Source organism: Streptopelia decaocto (genome assembly GCF_964273445.1).
Source record: "Streptopelia decaocto genome assembly, chromosome: 3".
NCBI classification, from domain to species: domain Eukaryota; kingdom Metazoa; phylum Chordata; class Aves; order Columbiformes; family Columbidae; genus Streptopelia; species Streptopelia decaocto.
In genome coordinates this window covers 118951785-118978069 of record NC_138656.1, presented here as the reverse complement: position 1 = coordinate 118978069, position 26285 = coordinate 118951785, and the positions used below count along the sequence as shown (strand labels likewise).

The following is a 26285-nucleotide window of genomic DNA, read 5'->3' as shown; positions in this document are numbered from 1 at the left end:
TTCAGACTACGCTCAAACCATCTCTGGGATGTAAAACGTTCCCTGCAGTCTCCTCTGCCTCCCACTGATGGATTAGTTTGCAGGAAAAGAGTCAAACGTGAGAAGACACTTTATCCAGATGGCGAAAATATCTCAAGGTAATTCAGTATTTTTTTGGATGCACGACTGTAGCCATAAGACTCAAAATGATCTGGAAATACTGTTTGGTTTTGGTGCCTTCTGGTCCGCAACCAATTCCGTAGATGTTGGCATTAGGTTAAGACAAAGAACCACGGAAGAGCACAAACCACCTCAAGGCTTTTTTTTAGAAATGAAGTTTGGTGGGTGGTACTTTGGGATCACAGCATAATGATCCACTTACTAATGCCAAGTGGATAGAAGGGACATCTTAATCATTTTTTACCTATAGGCCAAGCCTAAGTGCTTCTGGAGACCAAGAGACAGAAGGAACAGAAGGACTTACAGGAAAGTTTTCCAGTTACTACAACGCTGATTTAAGGCAGGTAAGGAGCAGCTCCATCATCTTCTGAATCCCTTTGTTGAGTCAGAACCGCCCTTCATCGACTGCTCCAAAACAAACCATTTCAGGCATGTGTCTTACTTCCTAGATCTGATAAGATCTGATAAGATTTAGTGCCTTTTTCCTTAGGAAAATGTTTTTATCTTAGGATCTTTAGGTAATTTTGCATCAGCCTTAATATTATGGATGACCATGTTTTCCAAATAATTTTAATTTAATGTTCTATGCTTTGTGAGGTTAAATAAAATGCAGGTCCCAAGAATAGGAATATAAGCTTGAGAATAGGATTTGTCTGGCCATATACTTGGGTTTTTAAATAACACTCATTTTGGAGGGAGAAGAAAAATCATCATTTTAGACTAAGATGACAGCAAACCAATAAAAATAGGTAATTCAGGGCAACAGGTGGAGAAACATTGGCAAAATAAACTACTGAAGGCAACTGAAAGGGTCAACGGCCATGCAAAGGACCTGCAGACAAAAGGCAGTTCACCAATGATTGATTTTACTAAACCGAAAGGTAACCCATCTTAGTCTCACAAAAATAACAATAATAAAAAGAATTATTAACTATATTAACTTGATGAAGTTCCCAAGTTTCACATCGCGTGTTATATAGCGCTCTCGCATGATTGCTTTGTGCATTCGCTAACTGAAACACTTCAAGTCTAAGCAACGGGGGCTATTTAAGTGCTGTGAATCTTTCTTCTATCAAGAAGGGTGGCGAGAGAAAGGAAAGAAGCTTGTAAATCATCTGCCCAGAGGAGCCATCATTTCATGAATATATTTGGTCTCTGCCAAGTGACCAAAGAGAGGTCAAGTGACTCAACTCAACAAATCACAAATAGCCACTGGAAGAACACACGTCCCTTGATGTATTTTAACAAGAGCTGTTGGGAACGTGGTTTATTTATATAATACCTTCTTCTTCCCTTCTTTCACACACAAAAACCACCAGGGAATTTATTTCATCAGCACCAACACGCATGAAAACTTTGGAGCAAATAGGGGCGATCGCTACCTAAGTCATCTATAGGCTTTACCTGACAATTCTTCTCCTGGAGTTGACAGACCATTAAAATGCTGCCACTGGGTAAGAGAAATGAAGAGTGCTTGCGTTTCATTATTTTCGCAGTTCAGAAAAGGCTTGGGAAAAGGTGACCACGTAGCACTTAAATAGAAGCGTACGGCTGGGGCAAAAGGCACTTGTTCTCATGAACGGTGAGATCATTCCGAGTGATCTAGGTGGTACTGATTTGGTGGAAAAAACCTCTGGTACACAGCGAAACCTGAAGGTTCAATGGCACAATCTTGTCTCTCTTGGCTTCTGGATACACGGTTTTTGAGCTACAAGGTACTGGGATTTTGGGAAAGGAAAGACGACTGGCAAAGACAGTTTGTAGAAAGATGTTTTAAGAACAATTTATGAAATGTTTCCTCTGTACAAGATTATAGGCTGAAGAAGACCCGTAAAGCAAGTCAGAGGTGCCTTCCATTCTTTGGCCATCTCATTCATCCAGTTTAAGTCATTGCTTCCAATGCAAACACCCTGGATTGTAAAAATCCAGTTCTGAATCTTCTATCACCATTAAGACTCTACACTCTGCCATGTGCTAATGTGCAAGATGGAATAAAATCCACCTCACTCGCCCATAATCACATCTGGAGTGATAACAGGAGCAAAAATCATCTTTTTCTCATTTAAACAAGATATAGCTTAGAGCTGAGACCAAAAGCAGTCTTAAGCTAATTCCTGGTTAAAAAAAAACGATTTATGACTCCTTTTTCACTAAATTTCTCTGCAAGTGACAAAGACGTCTGGCTTAGCTGGAACTCCATGTATCGAGACGTTCTCAGATCCTTTATGCTAAACCTGAGCAACCTGAGCTGGTGAAGACGTCCCTGCTCATGACAGGGATGGGAATGGATGGGATGGGAAGGTCCCTTCGACCCAAACTATTATATGATTCTAATAATTCATGTAACATTTCATTGTGATCGCAAAAGCTTTTCTTCAATCTTCCCAAGGAAAGTGCACCAGAGACCCATTGGAAAGCAGAAATTTCTACCAGGGGTGTTATAGGAAAATAGGAAATTAGGATTTTAGGCCTATATCAGTGTTATAAGCTGTGCTGCTAAGGCTGCAAGTCTCAGCTTGTCTCCTGTATAGCCCTTGCCCAGAACCACGGGCGTGGTTACCTTATGCTTGCTTTGTATCCTTAGACATTGATAAATGCTATTCTTAGGTTTGCTGATTTTTGTATTAGATTGATGAACTATGGATAACAAATAGACAGGTAGAACTTCAAAGCTAGCCCTGCAACCGAGGACTTTTTGTTCGGTACTTGCCAAAGTGGAACATGAAGAAAGAAGTGAAACATGAAGACCACTGGGACGGAAGGAACCTGAAGACATCAATAGTGATAGACAGTGATAAATTTTGCTTAGCTGCATAATACCTGTTAGAACCCTATATAATGACTAGCTATAATGCTATATGATTGTCATTCTCTGAGGAGGTGATCCAACCCTGCTGTTCCTGCGAATCTTCTACAATAAATACTGCTCAGAGTAACCCACGAGAGTTCGAGTCTCTCTCCAGCGCCTTCCTAATAACCTTTTTCAAGGGGGGTTGTAAGAGTTGGTCTGAAGATGGAGCAGCATTTGCGTGAACAGGAACTGGGAGAACTGAGGCCCTGATGGAAAGAACAAATGGCCACTGGCTTGGGAGAGGCCCGAGGAGCAGCATTGTGTTGCACTGGTCAACAAACAACGGCCAATGAAAAGGAGCACGCCCAGAAGCTCAACACAGGTCCTGAGTCACCCAATGGACCAGAGAGAGACCCTTGAATGCAGCCACGTAAGCACTGGCAAAAGAAGCATGGATCTTTCAAGCCTGTGCAGTTAAGCCTGGCTTGCAAGATCAAGGCGGAGACTGGCCTCAATCAATGGGAGTGATGGGGGTGAAGACGCATAAGAGGCGACTCCTGAATGGACACTGTTGATCTCCCCACCAGAGGATCCCGGATCACAATGCAGGACCAGCAGGACTCTACAGGACCAGAGACCAGAGGGATGCCTTTGGAACCCATTGGTGGTAACCAATCCTCATTCCTACCTTTTCCTTTTCTTTCCCTTTTTCCTACTTTCTCTATCGCGTGCCGCTCTATGGGCCAAATAATAAAGTAACACCGTTTGATTGAATCCTAACCCCTCGGCATTTTGATTGCCTTAATTTTGCACCTCAAAATCAAGGTAAACGAACCATCACGAGTCCATCACCGAATGGACCGTGACAGTGGTTTGCATCCCCCACGTCCTGAGGAACAAGTGCCTTGAGATGAAGCTGGGAAGCGGGGACGATGCGCGATCTCAGCTGCATCAACCACAGTGAAGAGCTGCAGAACTCCATGCAAACCACGGCCGATTAACTCCAGTTAACCAAAGCTCGGTACAACCAAGTCATTCCTCCCAAAGCGTTAAGGATAAACACATTTTCCATTGGCCTAGTGTTAATATGAAGTCATTCTTTCATAGAAATCAAAGTTGTTAACACTGAACTATCCAAAGCCTGAGGAAAATTCAGAAGAAACACTCAATGTTTCATCTCCAGGCTCATGTCCACATGACTGGCACATATATGCTTGTTTTCATATGTATCATTATATTTTTTTAGCTAAGATGGGGTCATTTCTGAAATAACTTCACCCAAAGAACCTCAGGAAACAGCATTAAAGATGCACCCAAGAAGGAGAAACTTCTTGCGTTTGTACCGGGTTCGCGCTGCATTAATGACAGGCTTTTCAACGGAAAAACTCCTTTGCTATGTGCTATGCAAATAAGACACCGCCAGCAGCATCTTCAAAGCAGGAAGGAAAAGCGCTGAAGTGAGCAAAACGAGCTTTATAGTGAGATAAAATTATTATCCCACTCATTAGGTGGACCTAATGCATTTACCTCTGCTGGGACCTTTGGGCTCTGAAACATGCAATGGGAGGAATCATTGAGGGGAAGGGAGGAGAGAAACAGAAATCATTAACAACTCCAACCTTTAATTTTTGCTTTAAAAACCTACAATATTGAAGCATTCTCTCCAAACAGAAGTTGTTATAAGCACTTTATCATTTTAGCATTCTTTACATGGATGAGATGTAACAGATTTAGCAACCAATGCTAGAGCACTACATCAAAATTCCATCATTCCGTGCAACCGCATTATGCATTAAAATGCCTTGTCACCACTAGATTCTCCCTTTTAAAATGAATACATGCTCCCTGGGCAGAATATCTATCAGACGACCCTTCGGTTTATCAGATTTGGAAAATAAGGGTAAATTCAATCTTTTGCTTTTGAAATAAATATGGTATATTTAAGGAGTGTAATGGGCTGAATTATCTGCTATTGTGTAGTCACCATAATTACCTTTTTTCTACAGATTTCCCAGACCTTCAGCTACTTACCCGGTTAAAGCTCAGGTTATAGGGGGGTGCTAAATCTTGGCGGCTTCCAGAAAGCTGAAACAGTCAAGACAAGCAGAATTATTCATTAACAAAACCAACTGCTAAATACACCTCTTGACAAACATGAGGAAACATGCAAATAATGTTGCCATTAAAGCAGAACCGAAATCCAAGAGATGAAAGGTGAAATCCTGATTATTGACCTGGAAGGAGCCAGAACTTGACAAGTTTGGCCACCAGTTCTACCAAAGCATTTCATTGCAAAGTTTGGACAAGTCTTGTCTTTGTTACAAAGTTTAAGTTCAGTAAATACCTATAACTTGCTTCCAAATCTTCTAAAGAAAAAGAATCTTGAACTTGATACCTAAGTGAAAAAAGCTCCAGCAAAAAGGCAGAAGTTCTTATTACGTTGCTCTTTCAGTCTGGATTTACGGGGGCGCTTCGAAGCACGCCCGCCTGTATGATGAAAGCATTAATGCGCGCAAATTGTGTCTCCACTTGGCGATTTACGTGCTCACAAACACCACGGAAGGGTCGAACAGAAGGGAATTTATTGCTCTGCTCCATGATCCGGCATCACAGGACCTGTAAGCCAAAAAGGGGCCCCGCTGCCCTCAATCCGCTGCAGGTGGGATGGACACTCACCCGGTTCACATTGGGAGAGCTCAGGCTCCTGCGGCACAGTTTCCCTTTTCCCATCAGCTGCTCCTTCACTGCAACTTCCTGCCCAAGAGAAACGAAACAAATTAAAAGATACATCTAAGCTCCAATCGTCCCGGGATACCTTTGTCTATATAAGAATATTTCTAGTCTTACTGCTCTGTAAAGTCTTGTAATCCAAAACTTGCATGTAACGTGGCTACAACTATAAGAGTGGATAAACTTTGACATCTAGTATTTTGCTGATTGGCACATGTATGATTTTCCAGCTAGTTCTCATTCTAGGAGATGACTGTTCCAGCTGCAATGACTAAGACTCCCCTTCCCAGCTAAGCTCCTATTTTAATCCTTTAAACTAATTACATATGACAGGAAACTTGCTTTCAATACTTAGAGTGCATCACACTTCAGCATTAATTTACAGTGGGCAGGCGCATATTCTAGCTTGTTTTGCATAACTTTCTTTTGTACTTGCATAATTTAGATTCAGAAAAACAATTTTCAATAAGTGTTTTTCTCTCCTGCATTTTTCCCAGTAAACAGATCGAGTTACAGCACTTGAGATTAACCCAATCAATGTGTTATTTATGGACAGAATGGGTTTGGTTAGTTCAAGGTAGAACACGGGCAAAATGGCAAGAATTGTACCAGTGACTTTGGAAGCTATCGCTAAACCCCAAGCTTTCGAAAGCAAAAGCGAATGCCACGCGATGACTTTTTCTAAGCCAAAATTAGCAATGCGCGGTCTTGAAAACAAACCAAGGATCCCATCATAGCGAATTTAATGTAAAGCTCTCAGTCTCTTCCATCTATACGGGAGGTAGTTGAGTGAGGACACGTCTCGAGTGAGCTGCATTTGCTGCTTTGGATGTTTGCCACACGCACACTTTGTGGGGCGGAGGTTTGTGAGCCACTGCGTGCACTTAGGAGAACATTTGCATTGCCATACACTCTTCCCATTAAGTACATTCTCTGCTGTTTGCTGCAGCATTAAAACCAGACCTGGCGCAACCGATCCAAGGTGAGAATGTTCTCCACGGCCAGCACGCTGCGCAGGTACTTCTCGATATAGGCTTCCGAGTCGGCTGAAGCCGCGTCTTCAACATTCGCCGCCATTCGGGCCAGTGCCTCCCGCTCTTCAGCTCCCTGAGCATCCTTGGAAGACAAACAGAAATTACATCCTCCTGCAACAAAATCTCTCCCATCAGCCTTGAAGGGAATGTGTTTTTTAAACATACAGGACAGATTCAACATTGTTCTCCCTTAATTTCAGAAGTAGATTCAGACATCCTGTTGAATATTTCTAAATATAAGCCTTCTTACATTGAAGGAACTTGTGCCATGCCAACTGCATGAGTGCTCCTGCCACTGTCACAGGATCACACAATGTCAGAATGTCAGGGGTTGGAAGGGCCCTGGAAAGCTCATCCAGTGCAATCCCCCCATGGAGCAGGAACACCCAGATGAGGTTACACAGGAAGGTGTCCAGGCGGGTTGGAATGTCTGCACAGAAGGAGACTCCACAACCCCCCTGGGCAGCCTGGGCCAGGCTCTGCCACCCTCACCAGGAAGAAGTTTCTTCCCGTGTTTAAGTGGAATCTTTTGTGTTCCAGTTTGAACCCATTGCCCCTTGTCCTATCATTGGTTGTCACCAGAAGAGCCTGGCTCCATCCTCCTGACACTCCCCCTTTCCATATTGATCCCCAGGAATGAGTCACCCCTCAGTCTCCTCTTGTCCAGCTCCAGAGCCCCAGCTCCCTCAGCCTTTCCTCACACGGGAGATGCTCCACTCCCTTCAGCATCTTGGTGGCTGCGCTGGACTCTCTCCAGCAGTTCCCTGTCCTGCTGGAACTGAGGGGACACAACTGGACACAAGATTCCAGGTGTGGTCTCCCCAGGGCAGAGCAGAGGGGCAGGAGAACCTCTCTGACCTACTGACCACCCCCTTCTAACCCACCCCAGGTCCCATTGGCTTCCTGGCCACAAGGGCCCAGTGCTGGCTCATGGTCACCCTGCTGTCCCCAGGACCCCCAGGTCCCTTTCCCCTACGCTGCTCTCTAATAGGTCATTTCCCAACTTACACTGGAACCTGGGGTTGTTCCTGCCCAGATTCAAGACTCTACACTTGCCCTTGTTCTATTTCATTAAATTTTTCCCCATCCGACTCTCCAGCCTGTCCAGGTCTCTGGATGTTTTACTGAAATCAAGACAGACCACATCCACCACTCTGTCATCATCTCTCCACCTGGTCACATCCTCATAAAGGCGGTGAGGTTGGTTAAGCATGCTCTATGCGCTTATTGTTTTTTTTCTGTGTGTTTCTGAGAATCCGCAGTGAGATCTTGCCATTGATTAGCAAAAGGGCTGCATTCAGGTGGTTTGTAATTAGAAGGTGCTTAAACCCATTCGGGGCGTTACCTATCCAAAATTCCAAGTGACTTGCCAGAAAAGAAATAGAAGGTTGCTTGAGAAACATTTTGGAGAGCACTAAATAGAGCAGAACAGAAAAGACAGAGTCAGGCTGCAATCAGACTTCGGGCTCTTCATATGCTCATGTTTTCACAAGTGCTGTGATAGAGCATCTGCTTGGAAGGAGAGGATTAGCATCTATGAACACGCTCAGGAATCAAGAGCCGCATCAAGACGTTACTTAGAAAAAGTCACTTTTGTTATTTTTTTACATATTCTCATGCTTCCCACATCAGGCACTTCACCCACCCATCTTTCCTCCTCTTTTTCTCTCTCTTTAAAACGTGTCTTCGAGGACCTGAACAAAGAGACGCTCGCTCAACAAAACAATAAGCGACGCCGATGAGACACAGGTTGCTGCTCAGCCGCAGCATGTAAAGGAATATGCTTACTCTTTTATGAGAACCGTAGTCTACACTTGCAGCAGCAAGAAACAGCACCCTCAAATGAGGGAAAACCAGAAAGCTGGAGGCTCTTAGCCAATTTCAGACACTCCGATTTATTACTCACCTCTGGAATATTTGAGACTATCTCAAAAGTGACACCGCAGCCAGGGATGGAACTCCGGTGTGACATCCTTCGGAGGAAACTCTGTGCAAAACCCTGCGTGGAGGTACCAAAAAGAAAGGAAAATATTTATTGCCTTAAGGAAAACACAGTTTAACATATTGCACCTGGATATATTTTAGTTTACAATGAAAGAAGTCCAAAAGACTAGCCAATAAATACATGAGAGATCAAAGATTTGGAAACAACTTCTCTGTATTTTAGATGCAGAGAAAGGATTCACAGAATCCCAGAATCCCAGAATGTCAGGGGTGGGAAGGGACCTGGAAAGCTCATCCAGTGCAATCCCCCCATGGAGCAGGAACACCCAGATGAGGTTACACAGGAAGGTGTCCAGGCGGGTTGGAATGTCTGCAGAGAAGGAGACTCCACAACCCCCCTGGGCAGCCTGGGCCAGGCTCTGCCACCCTCACCCCAAACAAGTTTCTCCTCAAATTTAAGTGGAACCTCCTGTGTTCCAGTTTGCACCCATTACCCCTTGTCCTGTCGCTGGTTGTCACCCAGAAGAGCCTGGCTCCATCCTCCTGACACTCCCCCTGTATATATCTGTAAACATTAATGAGGTCAGCCCTCAGTCTCCTCTTGTCCAGCTCCAGAGCCCCAGCTCCCTCAGCCTTTCCTCCCACGGGAGATGCTCCACTCCCTTCAGCATCTTGGTGGCTGCGCTGGACTCTCTCCAGCAGTTCCCTGTCCTGCTGGAACTGAGGGGCCACAGCTGGACACAAGATTCCAGGTGTGGTCTTCCCAGGGCAGAGCAGAGGGGCAGGAGAACCTCTCTGACCTACTGACCACCCCCTTCTAACCCACCCCAGGTACCATTGGCTTCCTGGCCACAAGGGCCCAGTGCTGGCTCATGGTCACCCTGCTGTCCCCAGGACCCCCAGGTCCCTTTCCGCTACACTGCTCTCCAACAGGTCATTCCCCAACTTATACTGGAGCCTTCACTGCAAGGTGACCGATTCACCAAAGCATTCGCTACTTCTAGAGGTGTTTTTTTTGTTTTCCAGAGCCCTAGGTGACTTGTGTTGAATATTGACAAGCACAGGCATTAAATTCTTGACCGAAGAGATCGTTATGAAGAATGATTTAAGGGGCACGGTCGTCGCTTATGCTGACTTGGCGCCTTGCAGGGTTAAGAACCGGACTGTTGAATTAATGCTGAGATGAGTCATTGCAAGATGCTGCCGAGAACAACACCCGGGAAAGGTTATTGAAAACCGAGCAAGAAAGAATAGAATTAAAATCATCATTGACTACATCTGTAGAAAACAGAATTGATGAAGACTTAACACAATCGGAATTATCGGCATGCTCAATTTATCTATTGAATACACTCTGGACAACATTAACGACCAGGAATGATTAACTTTGACAAATTACACACAGGGATTTGTGCTCCGATTATTGCTAGTTTATCTCTAAATATCTCTATGCATAATTAGAAATGGTTAACAGTGATGTGCGAACATAATACAGGAGCAGAGAAACACACACGTTTCATCTGACGCCCAGTTTTTGCAAAACATGAACTACCACGTTCTGCTTTTTCAGTGATTGGGAAGAAAGTACTTAGTAATTAATACAAATAACACTAAATCTCTCATACTCAGATGCCACTGAGCCTTTAAAAAGAAGCCGCGTTATCATCCACAACATGAAAGATACTATGAAAACTACTTGGCAGTGTAAATTCTCTTTGCCATCGACACAGTGCTTCCATTCAGGCGGATACAAAAAAATAAGTCATACTTTGTTTCCCCAAAAATAAGACCTACCCCAAAAATAAGCCCTAGCGCAATTTTTCAGGATTTCGAGGATGCTCCAAATATAAGCCCTACCCCAAATATAAGCCCTACCCCAAATATAAGCCCTACTCCAAAAATAAGCCCTCATTACGGCTCGTAAAAAAAGGCAATTTAAATAGTGTCAAGGCAGCTATATATGTAAAAACTAAGTATCTTTGGGAGCAAAAATGAAGTAAGACCCTGTCTTATTTTCGGGGAAACAGCAGCAGTCTATTGCCCAAATCACAGCACTTCGAGCAGTGCTGAACAGCGTGAAAGCACAGAGGATTATAGAAGATATACCTGTCTGCCGTATACATTAACACAAATGCGCTTGCGCAGCACTAATTGCATTTCTGCGGGATGGCTGAGCTGGACGGTAACTCTCACAATGAGATAAACTCTTTCATCTGCCGCTGTTCCCTTACTGAGCTGGATACAGTCGTGGACTGTGGAATCCCACGAGGCTTCTGCTTTCACCTGCAAAGCAAAAAAAATATGCATCCTCTAATAAGCATAATTAGGTGTATAATTAACCGTAATTAATTAAGCATCATTAACAAAAATACATAATACATAAATTTGGAGAGTCAGCGCCTCCGTTTCGCTCCCTACGAAGAGAAATCCCTGCGCTTGAGAAGAGGCCATTTAAAAATCAAGATGAGTTCGCCGAATGAAGACGACGGGGTTAAAAATGCCAACTTGCTCAAACCCTGGAACGTTTCCGCTTGAAAAAATGATCTTTGAATACCCAGGAGCATCGCACAGAAATTAGAGAAGATGCAGAACTATAGGAACTCATTTATTTGGCCTCATTTATTAAGATAAACCAGAGAACAACAGAGATTGCACGGAAAATCTTCCATCACACCACACAGACTCTAATGTCTGTATATGAGAAAAAACATCACTGAAATGTTTCTAGCTGGAATTTCTCTTTTTGAATGCTAAAATATAAGCATTACTAAAGATTTCAATGGCTTATCGCCAAGCCATTAGAAAATTGGCCTGGTAGCCATCTCGACAGGTTTTAAAAACAAAACAGAACATAAAATCTATCCAAAATCTACCCAAAAATAAGGAATAAAGCTCCTCTATGAATATAAAAAGAAGCAGATGAGGTTCTTAGGGACGTGGTTTAGTGGTTATGGTTGGACATGATGATCTTGAGGGTCTTTTCCAACCAAAATGATTCTGTGATTCTAAGTAAGTTTCAGAGTCAGGAGCAAAATTTAAGTTAAAAAAAGAAACCTTAATCAGAGAATATTCTCAAACTAGGACCAAAAATTATAGATTAATAATTGTAAAATGATAAAACTATGATCTTTGTGGCAGAATGGAGTATAATGAATGTAACGATGCAGAGGTAAATATGTTACCCGGAGCAAGAGTTAATATGATTTAGTTTTTCAGCTGGGGGCTTCCGGACTCTAATAAGATAAGAAACCAACGTATCCCTTTGTGTTCCGTCTTTGCCGTGTTATTTTCACACCTTGATACATCAAGAGAACAACTGAAATGCTCCTATGATGAACCTACCGAGCTGTATCCGCTCACCTCGCTGTCGTGATGCTTCACGATCTGCAGCTCGAAGAATTCCTCCTCCTCTTCTGCAACCAGGGTGGCGTCCCACCCGCCCGCTTCGGCGTCATCCAGGTTGTCTTGGGAGCTGAAGTCGTCAGCTGGAAACGGAAGCGACACAAAGCAATTATCCCTTTTAAAAACATCCTGCAAGTCACCAATACCCATTTTGATAACTCACAGCATAGCTACTTGTGCTCTACTTACAAAAGCAAAGCTCCCCGCCTTGCTCCGCTTCCAAAAGGATCCTAAATGTGCACTAAAATTTGAGGACGCAGACCCAAGCCTTATCAACTCCTCTATGATTTGGGATTCTCCCCCAGCTGTAAACATCCCTCCTGCTCACAGGTATATATTCAGCAGCTCAACCATAGTAAGTACATCACTCATTTGGCATTAGTTAGGTGGTGTTTATTTTAATTTTCTTTTTAATAAATATAAGCTGCTGGTTGAGCAAGTAAAATTACGGTACTTTTAGGCCATGATTAAACAAATCCTTAAATCTGGTTTTTGAGAAGCTCGGCTTGCCCTGGCGCGAGTCCCATGAACGAATGATTAACCAGCTCCTCTCCGAAGCCATTGGACGTATCGATGTGCTTTTTGCGCTGAACAAATGCTAGATGTCAACAGCATTAACCCTCTTTTAAACGTCATAACAAGGATTTGTTCAATTGATTCCGCACTTTTGGCTCGTTGGGCTACTCAGGGGTTGCTGCTTTCTTGGCTACAATTTCCTGCCTTTGGTAGAAGTGTCTGCCAAACATGTTGTTTGAATTGGATCTTGTATCTGGACGTATAGAAACATCCGTTGTTTGAAGAAACACAATCACGCTCTGTAAAACTAATGTGAGCTTATCACGCCATGTTTTTGTGATATGCAGGTGTTATTACCAGTGACATCACATTTACCATGACATCACATTTACCATGACATCACATTTCCTGTGATATCACATTTCCCGTGACATCACGTTTCTTGTGACGTCACGTCACTTGACATCTCGTTTCCTGGGACATCACACTTCCCATGCTATCACATTTCCAGTGGCAGCACATTTCCCGTGACATCACATTTTCTTCTAAGTCATCAGTGCTATATCATATATATAAGGATATATCTCTGATATATATATAATATCTGATCACATCACATATATATAATATCTGATCATATATATATATATCATATCTGATCATAAAATATTTTTTTATATATATATATGTATATATATACACTGATGCTATATCCTTATGAGAGACCCCAGAAAGGCCATTCTGAACAATCTATTTCCACCGTCTTTTGCTGTTCACTCCCTTAGGTGTCCTCTTCTCACTGTTCCTATTTTACTTCCGAAATATCTGCAAAACATTGAGACTATTAAAACCTACGGTTCCTTCCATATATAACGCTGTGTATTTAGAAACATTAAACAAATACTTTTCAGTGTAAATTATCCACTAATCTACCTGCCATTCCAGGCATTTCTTCATTTCCTTAGCTGGCTTAAAGTCTATAATGTCGTTTGTTATACGAAGTTCGTTTCCAAGTGCTTTGTCATTTTAAGAACCACTTACCACTCAAGTCAAGGAAAATAACAGGAATGTGCGTCTCCATACCAGGCACCGGCGTCCTAAAAACGTAAGACAGGGACAATGACATTTAAACTAAGGCAGATTTACCCAGCTCACGTACCCACAGTACATCGCATTCAGTCCAACTGCAGTCCTAAGCCAGACCATTGATAATCTTGGCAAACAGCTTTATTTTAATTTACTGTTGTAGGTTCAGAGAGACTCAACCAAATTGGTATTTCTTTTATAGCAGCTCTCTTACAATTATTATATTCTTTGACCTTCTGCTTTCAGAAATGTTTTTTCCCTCTAAAATGCTCATAGCAAAATTAAGTTTATTTACTCTGACACACACATTTATTAAATGCAAACCCCTCTGTGATAGTGATGGCGGCGAAGAGGCAGAAAATCCAGCTTTCTACCCTTACATTGATGTTGCCACAATGCACTTGTTACTCTTCCTTGTAAAATATAGATATTTAAGCATCGGAGCTGCATCTCTTTCAGATAATGAAAGAGTAAGAGAGGTGGCCTTTTAAGCTACACAACATTAATAACTAAATGTTAATTACTAAAAATGTAACATGAAGCACAAAAGACATGAAGACTCCTTGTTGCAATCTTAGAAAGGCTGTAGCCATCTCATTATAAACTTGGACTTGACGAATTTTACGGCGAACAAGAGCAGGTTGGAGTCTTATGTCATCTATAAGGTGCTTGAACCATACTAAACGTTTCCTCCGGTGCAAATGTGTCCAAACCTGATTCTTCCTCAAGTATGTTCCTGCAGCTCCGCTGTTTTCAAACCTGGTTACAGCTGATGTGTTTCCAACAAGCACCGGCCTTTCTTTATGTTTCAGAAGTACCAGCTTTAACAACCTTCAGCTTAAATCTCAATATTTCATCAATAAATATTGCTAAAGGTTTGCTCGGCAAGTTGAAAGCAACTGAAGACAAGAGGTTTGAAGTGAAACAACCTCGCTCTACCTGCAGTTGTTACAGCTGCTGTACGACAACCTCAGCCCAGCCTAATTTACTATTTTTAATGTTTAAAACTTATATGGAACATTTCCTGACTAAACAGACTTTATCCTCAAACCAGGAGTGCAACAAAATGCTCCTGTAGGCGCTGTTTTATTATGACGGACCAGCCTTTTAAGTGAATGAACTAAGTAATTAACATATTAGATCATCTGTTTCAAATGGTAAGTGCAGTGGTAATAAATATGGATTGTTTTTTTCAGAAGGTCATAATTACGCCCTGATCAATAACGGTACCGTTTACTAAATAGCATTCCTGGACTTCAGATCCACAGCCTAATCAAAGCAAGAGGCCTAATTTTAACAACTTTGCTCATCCAGGGTACAGAGGCCAGATTGAGGAAAGCAAGAAATGGCAGCAATGCAAGGCAGGAACAGGCCGTACATTCTCTTGTGTGTAATAATATACATTCATACCACTCGGCTGGAGCTCCGGGGATGCCGCTGCCCGCGGAAGGGACCATGACGGCGTTCCGTTCTTCGGTGAGCGTCAGCCGCATCTCCAGCAGCTGTGCCTCCCGCTCTGCGTCATCCTCTGTTTTATCTGCACACACAGAGTTAAATTGGTGGTCAGAACAAGAAAAGCACTTCTTACTCTGCGCTTTTATTGCATGGCGATGAGCTTACACCACCATAATAGAATAAAACCCGCTCTGCTCAGAGATTCAGCGCCCGAAGAAGCAACACAGTGTGCAAAAACAAGGAACGAAGATACATAGGTTTCTCTAACTTTAGTTGCCCTGAAAGCAAATTACTGGTGAGTTCAGAGATTCAAATCTCCATTAATTAAAAAGAGAATAGAATCGTAGAATGGTTTGGGTTGGAAGGGACCTTGAAAACCATCTAATCCAGCTCCTGCCATGAGCAGGGACATCTTCAGCAGCTCAGGTTGCTCAGAGCCCCGTCCAGCCTGGCCTGGGATGTCTCCAGGGATGGTTCAGCCACCACCTCTCTGGCCAACCTGGGCCAGGCTCTCACCACCCTTAGGGGCCAAAATTCCTTCCTCATGTTTAGCCTGAATCTCCCTCTTTTAGTTTAAAACCATCACCCCTTGTCCTATCGCAACAGGCCCTGCTCTAAAGTCTGTCCCATACTTGTTCTTGGCGCCTTTTAAGTCTGAAAGGCCCCACTAAGGTCTCCCCCATCTCTCTGCACAGACATCCTTCTGGCACAGAATTGCCTCGTAAAGAATACACCGTATTGTTTGCCTGAGTTTGTAGTATATATTGCCTCTGAAGTGGTTCTTCCACAGTCAAACAGCTTCACAGCTGCACCATCGCTCTTGATATTCAGGAAATACTGGATCAGAAAGTTGCATCTGGAGAAAGTGACTCCAGAATGGAAATGTCCCCGTGTTCTTGTGTGACCAGCCGCCCTATGGCTTTTCATAACCATTCCCTTCTCTGCCTCTGTCTCTCCTTTCCCTTCATGACGTGTTCAACTGGTGAAGATGCAGCGAAATGTGTGTTTTCAGAATCTTCATCTGAGAAATCAGAATCATTTCGCCCTGCTCAGAAGTCTGTCCCATCTTTCTTATCAACCCTTTTAAGTCCAGAAAGGCTGCACTAAGGTCTCTGGAGCTTCTCTTCTCCAGCTGAACACCCCAACTCTCTCAGCCTGTCCTCCCAGCAGAGCTGTTCCAGCCTCGGATCATTCCTGGGGCTCCTGTGGCCCCTCTCCAGCACGTCCATGTTTGTGTCCTGTGCTGAGGACCCAGAGCTGGATCAGCACTGCAGGGGGGTCTCACCAGAGCGGAGCAGAGGGGCAGAATCCCCCCAAAACCTGTTTTCATGCAGCAATTTTCTAAACTTCACAATATATTAAGACAAATAACGTGCGTGCATATCCCTCTCAACCTATCGCTGTTACCTCTAAGGGTATTTTGCTCACCAGGCTTTCCATCGAGTTTCTGCAGCTGCTGATCGAGATACTCCTGCCGCTTGGTCAGGGCGCACAGCCACTTGCGACGGAGCCGCTCCAAATCCCTGTCCTGCACGGAGGAACACACGTTAAACGCTGACCCAGGAAAGCCAACGCTTCCTATTTGTGGCTCATGCATTTCCTCAACCCTTCTACTCATCCTATACCCAAGAAGCACATAAGAAACACAGTGTAGACCTCCAAGAAATCACTCAGCTCTTCACTATTATTTTCTTTAGCATCGGGTAACAGAAGTGCTGAATAGATGAGCTCAGAAGTGATCTCAGATTACCTAGTCCAACCTCTGTGCCCAAACCAAGATCAACTACACTTCGCTCAGGGCTACGTCCAGCTGGGACTTCAATATCTCCAGGGACGGAAAGTCCACAACCTCCCTGGGCAACTGTCCTGGTTTTGTTAAAACCAAGTTTCTCTTTCAGTGAATTTGCCTGTCAGCTAAAGCTTTCAGATTAGCTGCATTTTCCTGGAGAACCAGATCCATGTTCTGGTGAACACAGCAATGGAATGCGAGGTCATTGATAAGGATGGATGCACATCTTGCCAGAGGGGCAACGACAAACAGGTGACCAAAAACTGACCAATGGAGTATAACATCCCATTCACGAGATAATTCTTATAAAAGTGGAAGATCACGAGGATCTCGTCCCTTTTCCTCATGGCGACATTAGGAGAGGACCTTGCGAGTCACCCCTGCGAACTGAGGCCAGTGACAGACTGAATCCAGTTCCATTGGCTGCAGAGTCCAGTCCAGGACTTCGGGTGCCAGAGCAGTTGCCGGGACTTTCCAGATTGGTTTTGTATATTTTGTATTATTTTCTCTATTTTTTATTAGTAGCATTAGTAAAACATTTTTAACTTGCTTCCAACTCTCTTCTCTCTGTCCTTCTTTCCCTCCCGATCGCCTGTCCTGAGTAGGAAGCGGGGCGAGGGGGTTATCAATATATGTGCCATGGTTTATTGTCACCCTGCAATCAAACCCTACATGGCAACCTGTTCTTCCATCATGGCTAAAAAAAATTAGAAGTTTTTTAAGCTGAAGGGGAAAATTGTTGCCTCTTGTCCTTTTGCTGAGAAGAGCCCGGCTCTGTCTTCTTCACTCCTTCCCATTTACACACACTGACGGGATCCAGACCGAGCCTTTTCTTCTTCTTGAGCTTAACTCCAGTTGTCTTTGCCTTTCTTCACAGATTTAAACCCTTCACTTGCCATATCTTATTTGAGGTATTTTTGCTTGCCCGCCTAAGGCACCTCTGTTTCTGTTATTCTGGACTACCCAGCTGAACAAGCTCCAGTTTACACATCTTCTTGGCCTCCAAACTAGTCTAAAACTCACTAAATCTTGTGGCAAAGCTGGAAACCCCCGTCCTCATCCAGGATTCACATTAGGAATCCGTCCTCATCCCACATTATGCCACTGTCCCTACTTAAGGCGTTTGCAATTGAAATGCTGCAGAAATGATGGATGATTGTCTCCATGTGGCATGTTGGGTGCCGCAAAGCCGAGCTATCAGCTCTGCGATACCTTCATGCACACGCTACACAAAGCTGGGATATATAAAGATGTTAACATGCTAAAGTTATTCACAAGAAGATGAAAAATATATCACAGATATTGTATGTCATCTGTTCACCTTTAAGGCTCACGTCTGTGACATTATATATATAAAATAAAAGTGTGTTGATTTCAATAGTTTCATCACTGCTTTTTTAGGGGCCCAGGAACAGAATCCACCTTGCTTGCCCTATATTTGGTTACTCTGCAGTACAGCCCAGCTCATATACACATAACACATTAATTATATGAAAGAGCACGAAGAATTTTGACTGCATCTTTCAACCGCCAGGCCTATTGTTCTCAATGAGGCCGATCTCAATTTAACCACAGTTTGTCAAGAAAGGTGATTCCTTCCCACAAACTACCAAAACCAAAAAGCAATTTGATCTTGTCTTGCAAACACACATTGAGGCACCATGTTCTTTCCCTTTCACTTCTCTAAACTCTATATGACTTTGTAGAGGAACAATCTATGCGATTCTTCAGCTTTCAGGCTCTCTGCATATCCGACCACTACAGCAAAGATAAAATTCTGATCTTCCTCTAACATTTTAATCTGAGTTCGTGCAAAAAGAGAATTCAAAATTTTTACCTGATAACTGTCCATTTCATCCTCTTCTTCCTAGGCCAAAACATGCAAAACCATGCGGTTAGTATTATTTTGGCAGCAGGAAACGCACTGAATGCAAAAGGTGTAACTATTTGAAGGAATATTAGTCTGAGCTTAGCAATGGTGTGATCGTACAATTAAAACACGTCGACATCCCAAGGATTTGCTGCTATCAGCTCATCGAAGCACAAGCTAGAACAATCCAACAGTCATATTGGGAAATAAAATCACAGAAATATAGCTATTAGAAGTCTTCTTAATTGGAGGCAAGTGGGATAATAAAATTGCCCTAAGAAAGAAAAACGTGTTATAGTGAAACAACTTGAAACCTGTTGATCCTGGATGGCAAAGATCAATGTGCTGCTTAATCTGTAGGATTTAAGCACAAATTAAACATGAAGCTGACTGTAAGGGGGTCAAAATAACTCTGTCTGCCACACCAGGACTCACAATATAGACCTTCAATATTGGGATTTCCACTATTTTCTGATGGGAGACATTCCATCCATTCATCCTCGGCATTCAGCACAAGCGCAACTGCCACTCCTGCAAAGTGAATGGAAGAGCAACGAGGACTCCAATCCTTGCTGAGTTATTACTCATCTATTTAAGTAATAACAAGCCACTGGAGTCTACTGTTGTATCTCCATAATGAAAGCAAAAACTTCACTAAGCTATAATAAAAAAAATCACATTCTGCGATTCTGTAAGCTAAAGTTAAAAAGCCATATAGGAGCGACATTTCCTTAGTTCAAGGTCTTTAGAAAATCTTTTGCATTCCATAGATACTGATTTACCTGAGATAGAGAAACGCTAATAAAGGGCCTAAAAACCCAAGTGCTCAACTCAGGAGGCTGTTGTAAGCAACAGGACTAATAAAACCTGGCTTTCAAGAGCCCTTTCCCATGTGATTGTGTCAGATACAGTGTCAGATGCAACTTATCTCTTAAGTGGAGCCTAAGTCTTTATCTCTTGAAAGAATGTAGTGGTTTGTGGATTGTCAGTTCTGTTGGATATAGTTGAAACTGGTCAATAGATCAGAAATTCGCTGGGGAAGAAACAGAGTGAGACAGAAAGGGAAGAAAAGTAACAATCTGCCCAGGATGCTGTTCTGTGTCACCAGCTTTTTTGGTTCGCTAACTCAGAGGAGCAAGTTAGCAAACTAACCCTAACCCTAACCCTAATCCTAACCCTAACCCTAATCCTAATCCTAACCCTAACCCTAAATATTAATTTTGATGTCGGGGGGAAAAGTCAAACTGCACTAGAAACTGATAAGAGCGCTGCAAGGAGATAACCCCTAAAACCAGCTCAAGAACTTGTGGTTTAAGATGAAATTCGGGGCTTCCGAGCTTGTCAAACAACTGGCCAACATGAACTATGGGCCACCAACTGGCTCATCCAATTCTAACATTTGTAATCCAATGTTATTCAAATATATGTTCCATTCATTTATTTTGATTTGACGATGCACTTAAAATCACTGCCATATCTGATATTTGAAGTGAAATCTACTGGGCAAACCCCTCATGAATTCTAGAAACGTTGGCATTTTCTTTACTTTGAATGGTATCTTAAGGTTTTGCTGCCTTTAAGGAGAGAAAAAAACAAAACCAACCACAAAAAAACCCCAACAAACAAATTAAAAATGAAAAAAACAAACCAACAAAATAAACCCTGCAACACAAAAACCAGAAGAGACGGAGAAAGTAGTTTTACAAATAGCATTTTTGCCATGGAAAACCGTGTTTGACTAAGAGAAAGACCTTCCCCACCACTTTCTGAAAGACGGAGGTTTAGATATGAACAAAGCCGAACAACCCCTAAAACCACCAATAAAGAAAGCGATAGTGACTATTCTTGACGCTGCTTTAGATGTTTAAGAAGCAGGTTTGAAAAATACCCTCCAAAACCAAATTAAAACCTGAAATGAATGGAGTTGCCTCTCACCTGATAATTTTCAGGTGCTTTTAGTGACTTGATCCGTTTGATTTGAACGCAGCCGATGCCAACGGATAATATCGATTCCTCCATCAGCGGCAAGGTCCCAGATTCCTGCACGGATTTCACCTCAACCTGAATGCGTCGAGATTGGCCCTGCCCAAAAAGAACCATTTGAAACGTTTGGAAAACAAATATAAATAATACAAAATGCTGAAAGATTCATGACGGAGAGACCTCTACTGGCAGTCAGCGTTATATCTTTATTTTGTGAAAAACAAAGGTGGTGAGTACTTGAATCTCAATGGCCCAAGTGTCCAAGTTCTGTTACAAGGATTTATATTTAATGGATTTATGTATTTAAAGAAAAAACAAGTTCAACATTCAGCAACTCCCCAGTTTACTCTTTTAGAGGGTTTTCCAAACATACACTTAGAGGATTTGATTTGGAATGTTTCTGAAAGTAGAAAATAGGGTCTCTTCCCCACCTACAAAAGAGGAGAGAAAATAGTCTAATTTGGTGAGATATTGAGCTTTTCCTGACTTTAGTCTCCTTGACTGAAAACTCTTACCAACCGATGTTGTAAGTGAAGCAAAGTAACTATTCTTTAGTAAAAATCATAGGGAAGAGCAATAAAATCAAAGGAGTTGTACAGTTCAGAGGTGCAGTCTGTATCTAATTACTACTAATTCCTAGTGAACTCTGCGCAATAGTTTATCATTTAACGTTAACTCCTCAGTTAAGCATTAACAACTTCATGTGTGTAGAATTCAAAGGACAAAGGAGCCGCTGGGTGGAAGATGAAATAAAGGGGAACTCTGGACCTCTTTAAATTAATAATCGATTTTGGTGGAGACTGATGCCCTTTCCACCAGGTGCTATCACAGAATAGGGAGGAGAACACGGTGAAAAAGCTTATGGGTATGTGGGAAAGCAAGATGTGCCGTTCCAGCCACCTGGATGATAAAGGAAGATCAATACTAACATGACCATCTGGACGGTCAAAGAAATACTACTAATTAGATCATAGCAAAATACAACCGGCCTTGGACAGATTGTGTTGAAGTACGTTTCTCATCACTGTAAAGAGTTATAGCGCAGACTGGTGAGAATGGGATCTCAGGCCACAAGTGCATGGGATGTGTGAATGTCCTCTGGTTTGTAAATGAGTGAGAATGTAACTGAAACAAACATCACATGAGTGTGGTGTGTTTTTAATAACAATCATTGGAAAAATATCTTATGTAACATCTTAGTCCAGGCCCGTAGCGGTAAATCCTATGAATTGGCACTGACTAGTAAAGAAGGGCTCAGTCTGGCTCAGCTCTCTGCTCTGCCTGGCTCAGTGCTCCTTCCTGAACACGATCTGTCTGTGCGTGCACCTCTGTCTGCGCCCCGCTGTGCGGCGTTTCTGATCGCTGCACAGGTAAGTCTTCAATCACCTTTACATCTGAGCTGAGCTTCACAAAACATAGAATCACAGGATCCCAGAATGTCAGGGGTTGGAAGGGACCTGGAAAGCTCATCCAGTGCAATCCCCCCATGGAGCAGGAACACCCAGATGAGGTTACACAGGAAGGTGTCCAGGCGGGTTGGAATGTCTGCACAGAAGGAGACTCCACAACCTCCCTGGGCAGCCTGGGCCAGGCTCTGCCACCCTCACCCCAAACAAGTTGCTTCTCATGCTTAAGTGGAACCTCCTGTGTTCCAGTTTGAACCCATTACCCCTTGTCCTATCACTGGTTGTCACCGAGAAGAGCCTGGCTCCATCCTCCTGACACTCCCCCTTTCCATATTGATCCCCAGGAATGAGTCCCCCCTCAGTCTCCTCTTGTCCAGCTCCAGAGCCCCAGCTCCCTCAGCCTTTCCTCCCACGGGAGATGCTCCACTCCCTTCAGCATCTTGGTGGCTGCGCTGGACTCTCTCCAGCAGTTCCCTGTCCTGCTGGAACTGAGGGGCCACAACTGAGGGGCCAGGTGTGGTCTCCCCAGGGCAGAGCAGAGGGGCAGGAGAACCTCTCTGACCTACTGACCACCCCCTTCTAACCCACCCCAGGTACCATTGGCTTCCTGGCCACAAGGGCCCAGTGCTGGCTCATGGTCACCCTGCTGTCCCCAGGACCCCCAGGTCCCTTTCCCCTACACTGCTCTCCAACAGGTTGTTCCCCAACTTACACTGCAACCTGGGGTTGTTCCTGCCCAGATTCAAGACTCTACACTTGCCCTTGTTCTGGAAGCTCCTCAGCTCTCCGTGGGTTTTTTTGCAGCTGAAATCCTGTGCCCCCTCACCTGTCGGAGCTGGAAGATGCCCCCAGTGCACACGTCCTTGGCCGGAGTCACCTCCACTGGGCAGTATTCCCCATTCTCATTCAGCTCCAGAATTTGAACCCAGAGCTCTACTTTTCGGGTTACTTCACTCCACCTGCAAAACACATCAAATACGTCCTTTTTATTTTATTTTATTTTCCCCCTCCAAAAGCATTAGCTCAGGTGGCTGATTGAAGTAAAGGAACGCTTCAATACGTGCACCTTTTGTGACTACATAGGCTTGCTATCTTAGAATAAAAGCATCATTTTGGTTGGAAGAGGCTCTCAAGATTGAGTCCAACCATTAACCCAACACTGGAACTGCCCCATGTCCCTAAGAACCTCATCTCTGTGTATTTTCAACCCCTCCAGGGATGGCGACTCCACCACTGCCCCGGGCAGCCTGTTCCAGTGCCCGACAGCCCTTTTTATTATTTCTCGAATCATTGTTATACTCCTAGCACATATCCCTTGAAAACACAAAGTTGGTTATATAAGAAACCAACGTATCCTTTGTGTGCCGCCTTTGCTGCGTTATGCATTTTTTTTTTTAGCATTATATAATTCTATTTGTTTGCATCAATATACCCAGAAAGGTACAGTTTTCTGCAGTACAACATTTCAAGTAATCCAATATTATGTTATTTAAGTACCAGACCAACACTATCACCTCTCGCCTTTGTTTGGGGATGGATTTTGGATGGGAATTATTTTAAGCCATGGGATAATGTCCCTGTGCTTTCCAACTGCTCTGTTACATTAATTCTTATGGGAAAACTTGTTTTCCTTTCCATCCAACCACTAACTGACACACTTTTCAAGACCACGGTCTCTCTGTCCAATGGACTCCTTTACACTAAAAATTTTGATCGAAATTTCTATTTGTGGCATTTTTCTTATCAAAATTTCGCCTTTCCTTTGTTATTTCTATGTTTACTTGTAGGGTTGCCTATTATTACGATTTTTTTTACTTTCTGTTTCCCTGAATTCCAGTTTCTACCAGATATAGGCTCAAACAAATGTTCAGTTGTCTTCAGTTCAAAACTTGACTCCTTATCGCAAACCTGTTTCAACTCTGGGCACCTCAGACAGGGATTTTCCACAATTCTAAACGGAGGATCCGTTTTCCGTATTTACCTGTCACGGAGGCTGCGTGTTTTGGCTTGAATTATTCCCAGATCCCACAGCGCTGGGTTTTTGCGGTCACCGCTCTGCTTGTGCCCATATACTTCAATGGCCAAAGCGCCGTCGTAAAGATGCTCCATGAAGTCTTCGGAAATATTGACAGAGACTTCCTGTATGTGGATGACAAATGGGTTGGTGACTGTGACTACACAATGACTCAGGCTTAGAGATTTACTGTCTTGACTTTAATACAAGCTTGTGTCCTGGTTTTACCTGGATATAATATTATATCTAATACATTAGTAGAGTCACCCTGGTCCTCAAGACACAACATAGAGAACAGGAAAAACTGTCACCTCTGTTTGTAAAACCAGGAGGTGAAGCAAAGACGATTTGCTGAAGATTAACGTCTACAAAAAGCTGGAAAATGATAGTGTGTTGTTCCAAGTGCTGATCCAATGGGTCAAAAAAGTTCTATTGTCCAGAATCAGAAAAATCAACACTCATCAGAAGTTATTATATCTATTTTACAAATGGTTAAGTGGAGTGAATTGCTGAGTGTAACGACAAATGATAGAAAGACAGATAGATAGATAGAAAGACAGAAAGATAGTGAGATAGAGAGACAGACAGATAGACAGATAGAAAGATAGAGAGATAGGGAGAGAGATAGATAGATAGACAGATAGACAGATAGAAAAATAGAGAGACAGAGAGATAGGGAGATATAGATAGATAGATAGATAGATAGATAGATAGATGATAGACAGATAGACAGATAGATAGACAGATAGATAGACAGAAAGACAGATAGATAGATAGACAGATAGAAAGATAGACAGACAGATAGAAAGACAGACAGATAGAAAGATAGAAAGACAAACAGATAGAAAGATAGAATGACAAACAGATAGAAAGATAGAATGACAGATAGATAGAAAGACAGATGGATAGAAAGACAGATGGATAGAAAGACAGATGGATAGAAAGACAGATGGATAGAAAGACAGATGGATAGACAGAAAGACAGATAGATAGACAGACATATAGAAAGATAGATAGATAGATAGATAGATAGATAGATAAATAGACGGATAGAAAGAATGAAGGAAGGAAGGAAGGAAGGAAGGAAGGAAGGAAGGAAGGAAGGAAGGAAGGAAGGAAGGACAAGATAAGAAGTCAAGTGATTTGGCTGGGATTCATCTCACTAAATCTGTTGTGCAATAACAAACCTGCCTACAGTTTCAATAATAAAATAGCAAAAAAACTGTACATTGCAGTGATCGAAGACAACCATGCACCGCGGCTCCTTGCTGGTGGACGACAAGGAAGGATCCACCTCGGGTGCAACAACAACCGGCTCCAGTTGATCCCAGAAGGTGTATTTGCAGAACACAAAGTTGGAGAGGTGCTGTGGCAAACCTGTGGCCTGAAGGATTTTAATCTGCAAAAGGAACAGGAAAGAAAAACATCTTACGTTAGAACGATGTTATTCTGTTCCACTGCAAAGGGTAAGAAAATAAAAAAAGAAGCAAACCAAAAAACTGTACAAAATACACATTTCTGCACTGATAGACACTGCAGACAATATTTAAGTGCATGAGCCGAACGTCACCACTGGATGTCACCAGGCGCATGTTTCTTGGGAGTAAAAGGTAAAAGGCTGAATTTTACAAACACACCAAAACACGTTGTTAATTTTAACCATTATAACTGAAAAGCAATACCAGTGGGCCCAGTGCTGGCTCACGGTCACCCTGCTGTCCCCAGGACCCCCAGGTCCCTTTCCCCTACACTGCTCTCCAACAGGTCATTCCCCAACTTACACTGCAACCTGGGGTTGTTCCTGCCCAGATTCAAGACTCTACACTTGCCCTTGTTCTATTTCATTAAATTTTTCCCGCCCAGCTCTCCAGCCTGTCCAGGTCTCTGATGGCAGCACAGCTTCCAGTGTCACTACTCCTCCCAGCTTGGTGTCACCAGCAAACTTGCTGACACTCACTCTAGTCCCTCATTCAAGTAATTGATGAATATATTGAATAATACCGCCCCCAGCACTGACCCTTGAACACTCCACTAGATCCAGGCCTCAACTGGACTCTGCCCCATTGACCACGACTCTCTGGCTTCTTCCCTTCAGCCAGTTCACAG

At 43.1% G+C, this 26285-nt stretch overlaps 1 protein-coding gene across 3 annotated transcripts in view; it reads right to left on the bottom strand.

Moving 5' to 3' along the window:
* The window catches only part of KIF13B (kinesin family member 13B), a 121914-nt gene that overhangs the window by 21063 nt on the left and 74566 nt on the right, over positions 1 to 26285 (bottom strand). For 2 of the 3 annotated variants that reach the window (XM_082049082.1, XM_082049083.1), the window contains exons 22-35: positions 25408 to 25578; positions 24147 to 24304; positions 22992 to 23124; positions 20712 to 20858; positions 18744 to 18773; positions 16546 to 16645; positions 15073 to 15199; positions 13618 to 13673; positions 12019 to 12143; positions 10765 to 10941; positions 8621 to 8713; positions 6644 to 6796; positions 5627 to 5704; positions 4982 to 5035 (exon numbers count right to left, since the gene is read on the bottom strand). In XM_082049082.1, coding sequence (XP_081905208.1) covers positions 4982 to 5035; positions 5627 to 5704; positions 6644 to 6796; positions 8621 to 8713; positions 10765 to 10941; positions 12019 to 12143; positions 13618 to 13673; positions 15073 to 15199; positions 16546 to 16645; positions 18744 to 18773; positions 20712 to 20858; positions 22992 to 23124; positions 24147 to 24304; positions 25408 to 25578 — 1602 coding nt within the window. The remainder of the gene's footprint in view (positions 1 to 4981; positions 5036 to 5626; positions 5705 to 6643; positions 6797 to 8620; positions 8714 to 10764; positions 10942 to 12018; positions 12144 to 13617; positions 13674 to 15072; positions 15200 to 16545; positions 16646 to 18743; positions 18774 to 20711; positions 20859 to 22991; positions 23125 to 24146; positions 24305 to 25407; positions 25579 to 26285) is intronic. The other variant, XM_082049084.1, reaches the window with a different exon arrangement.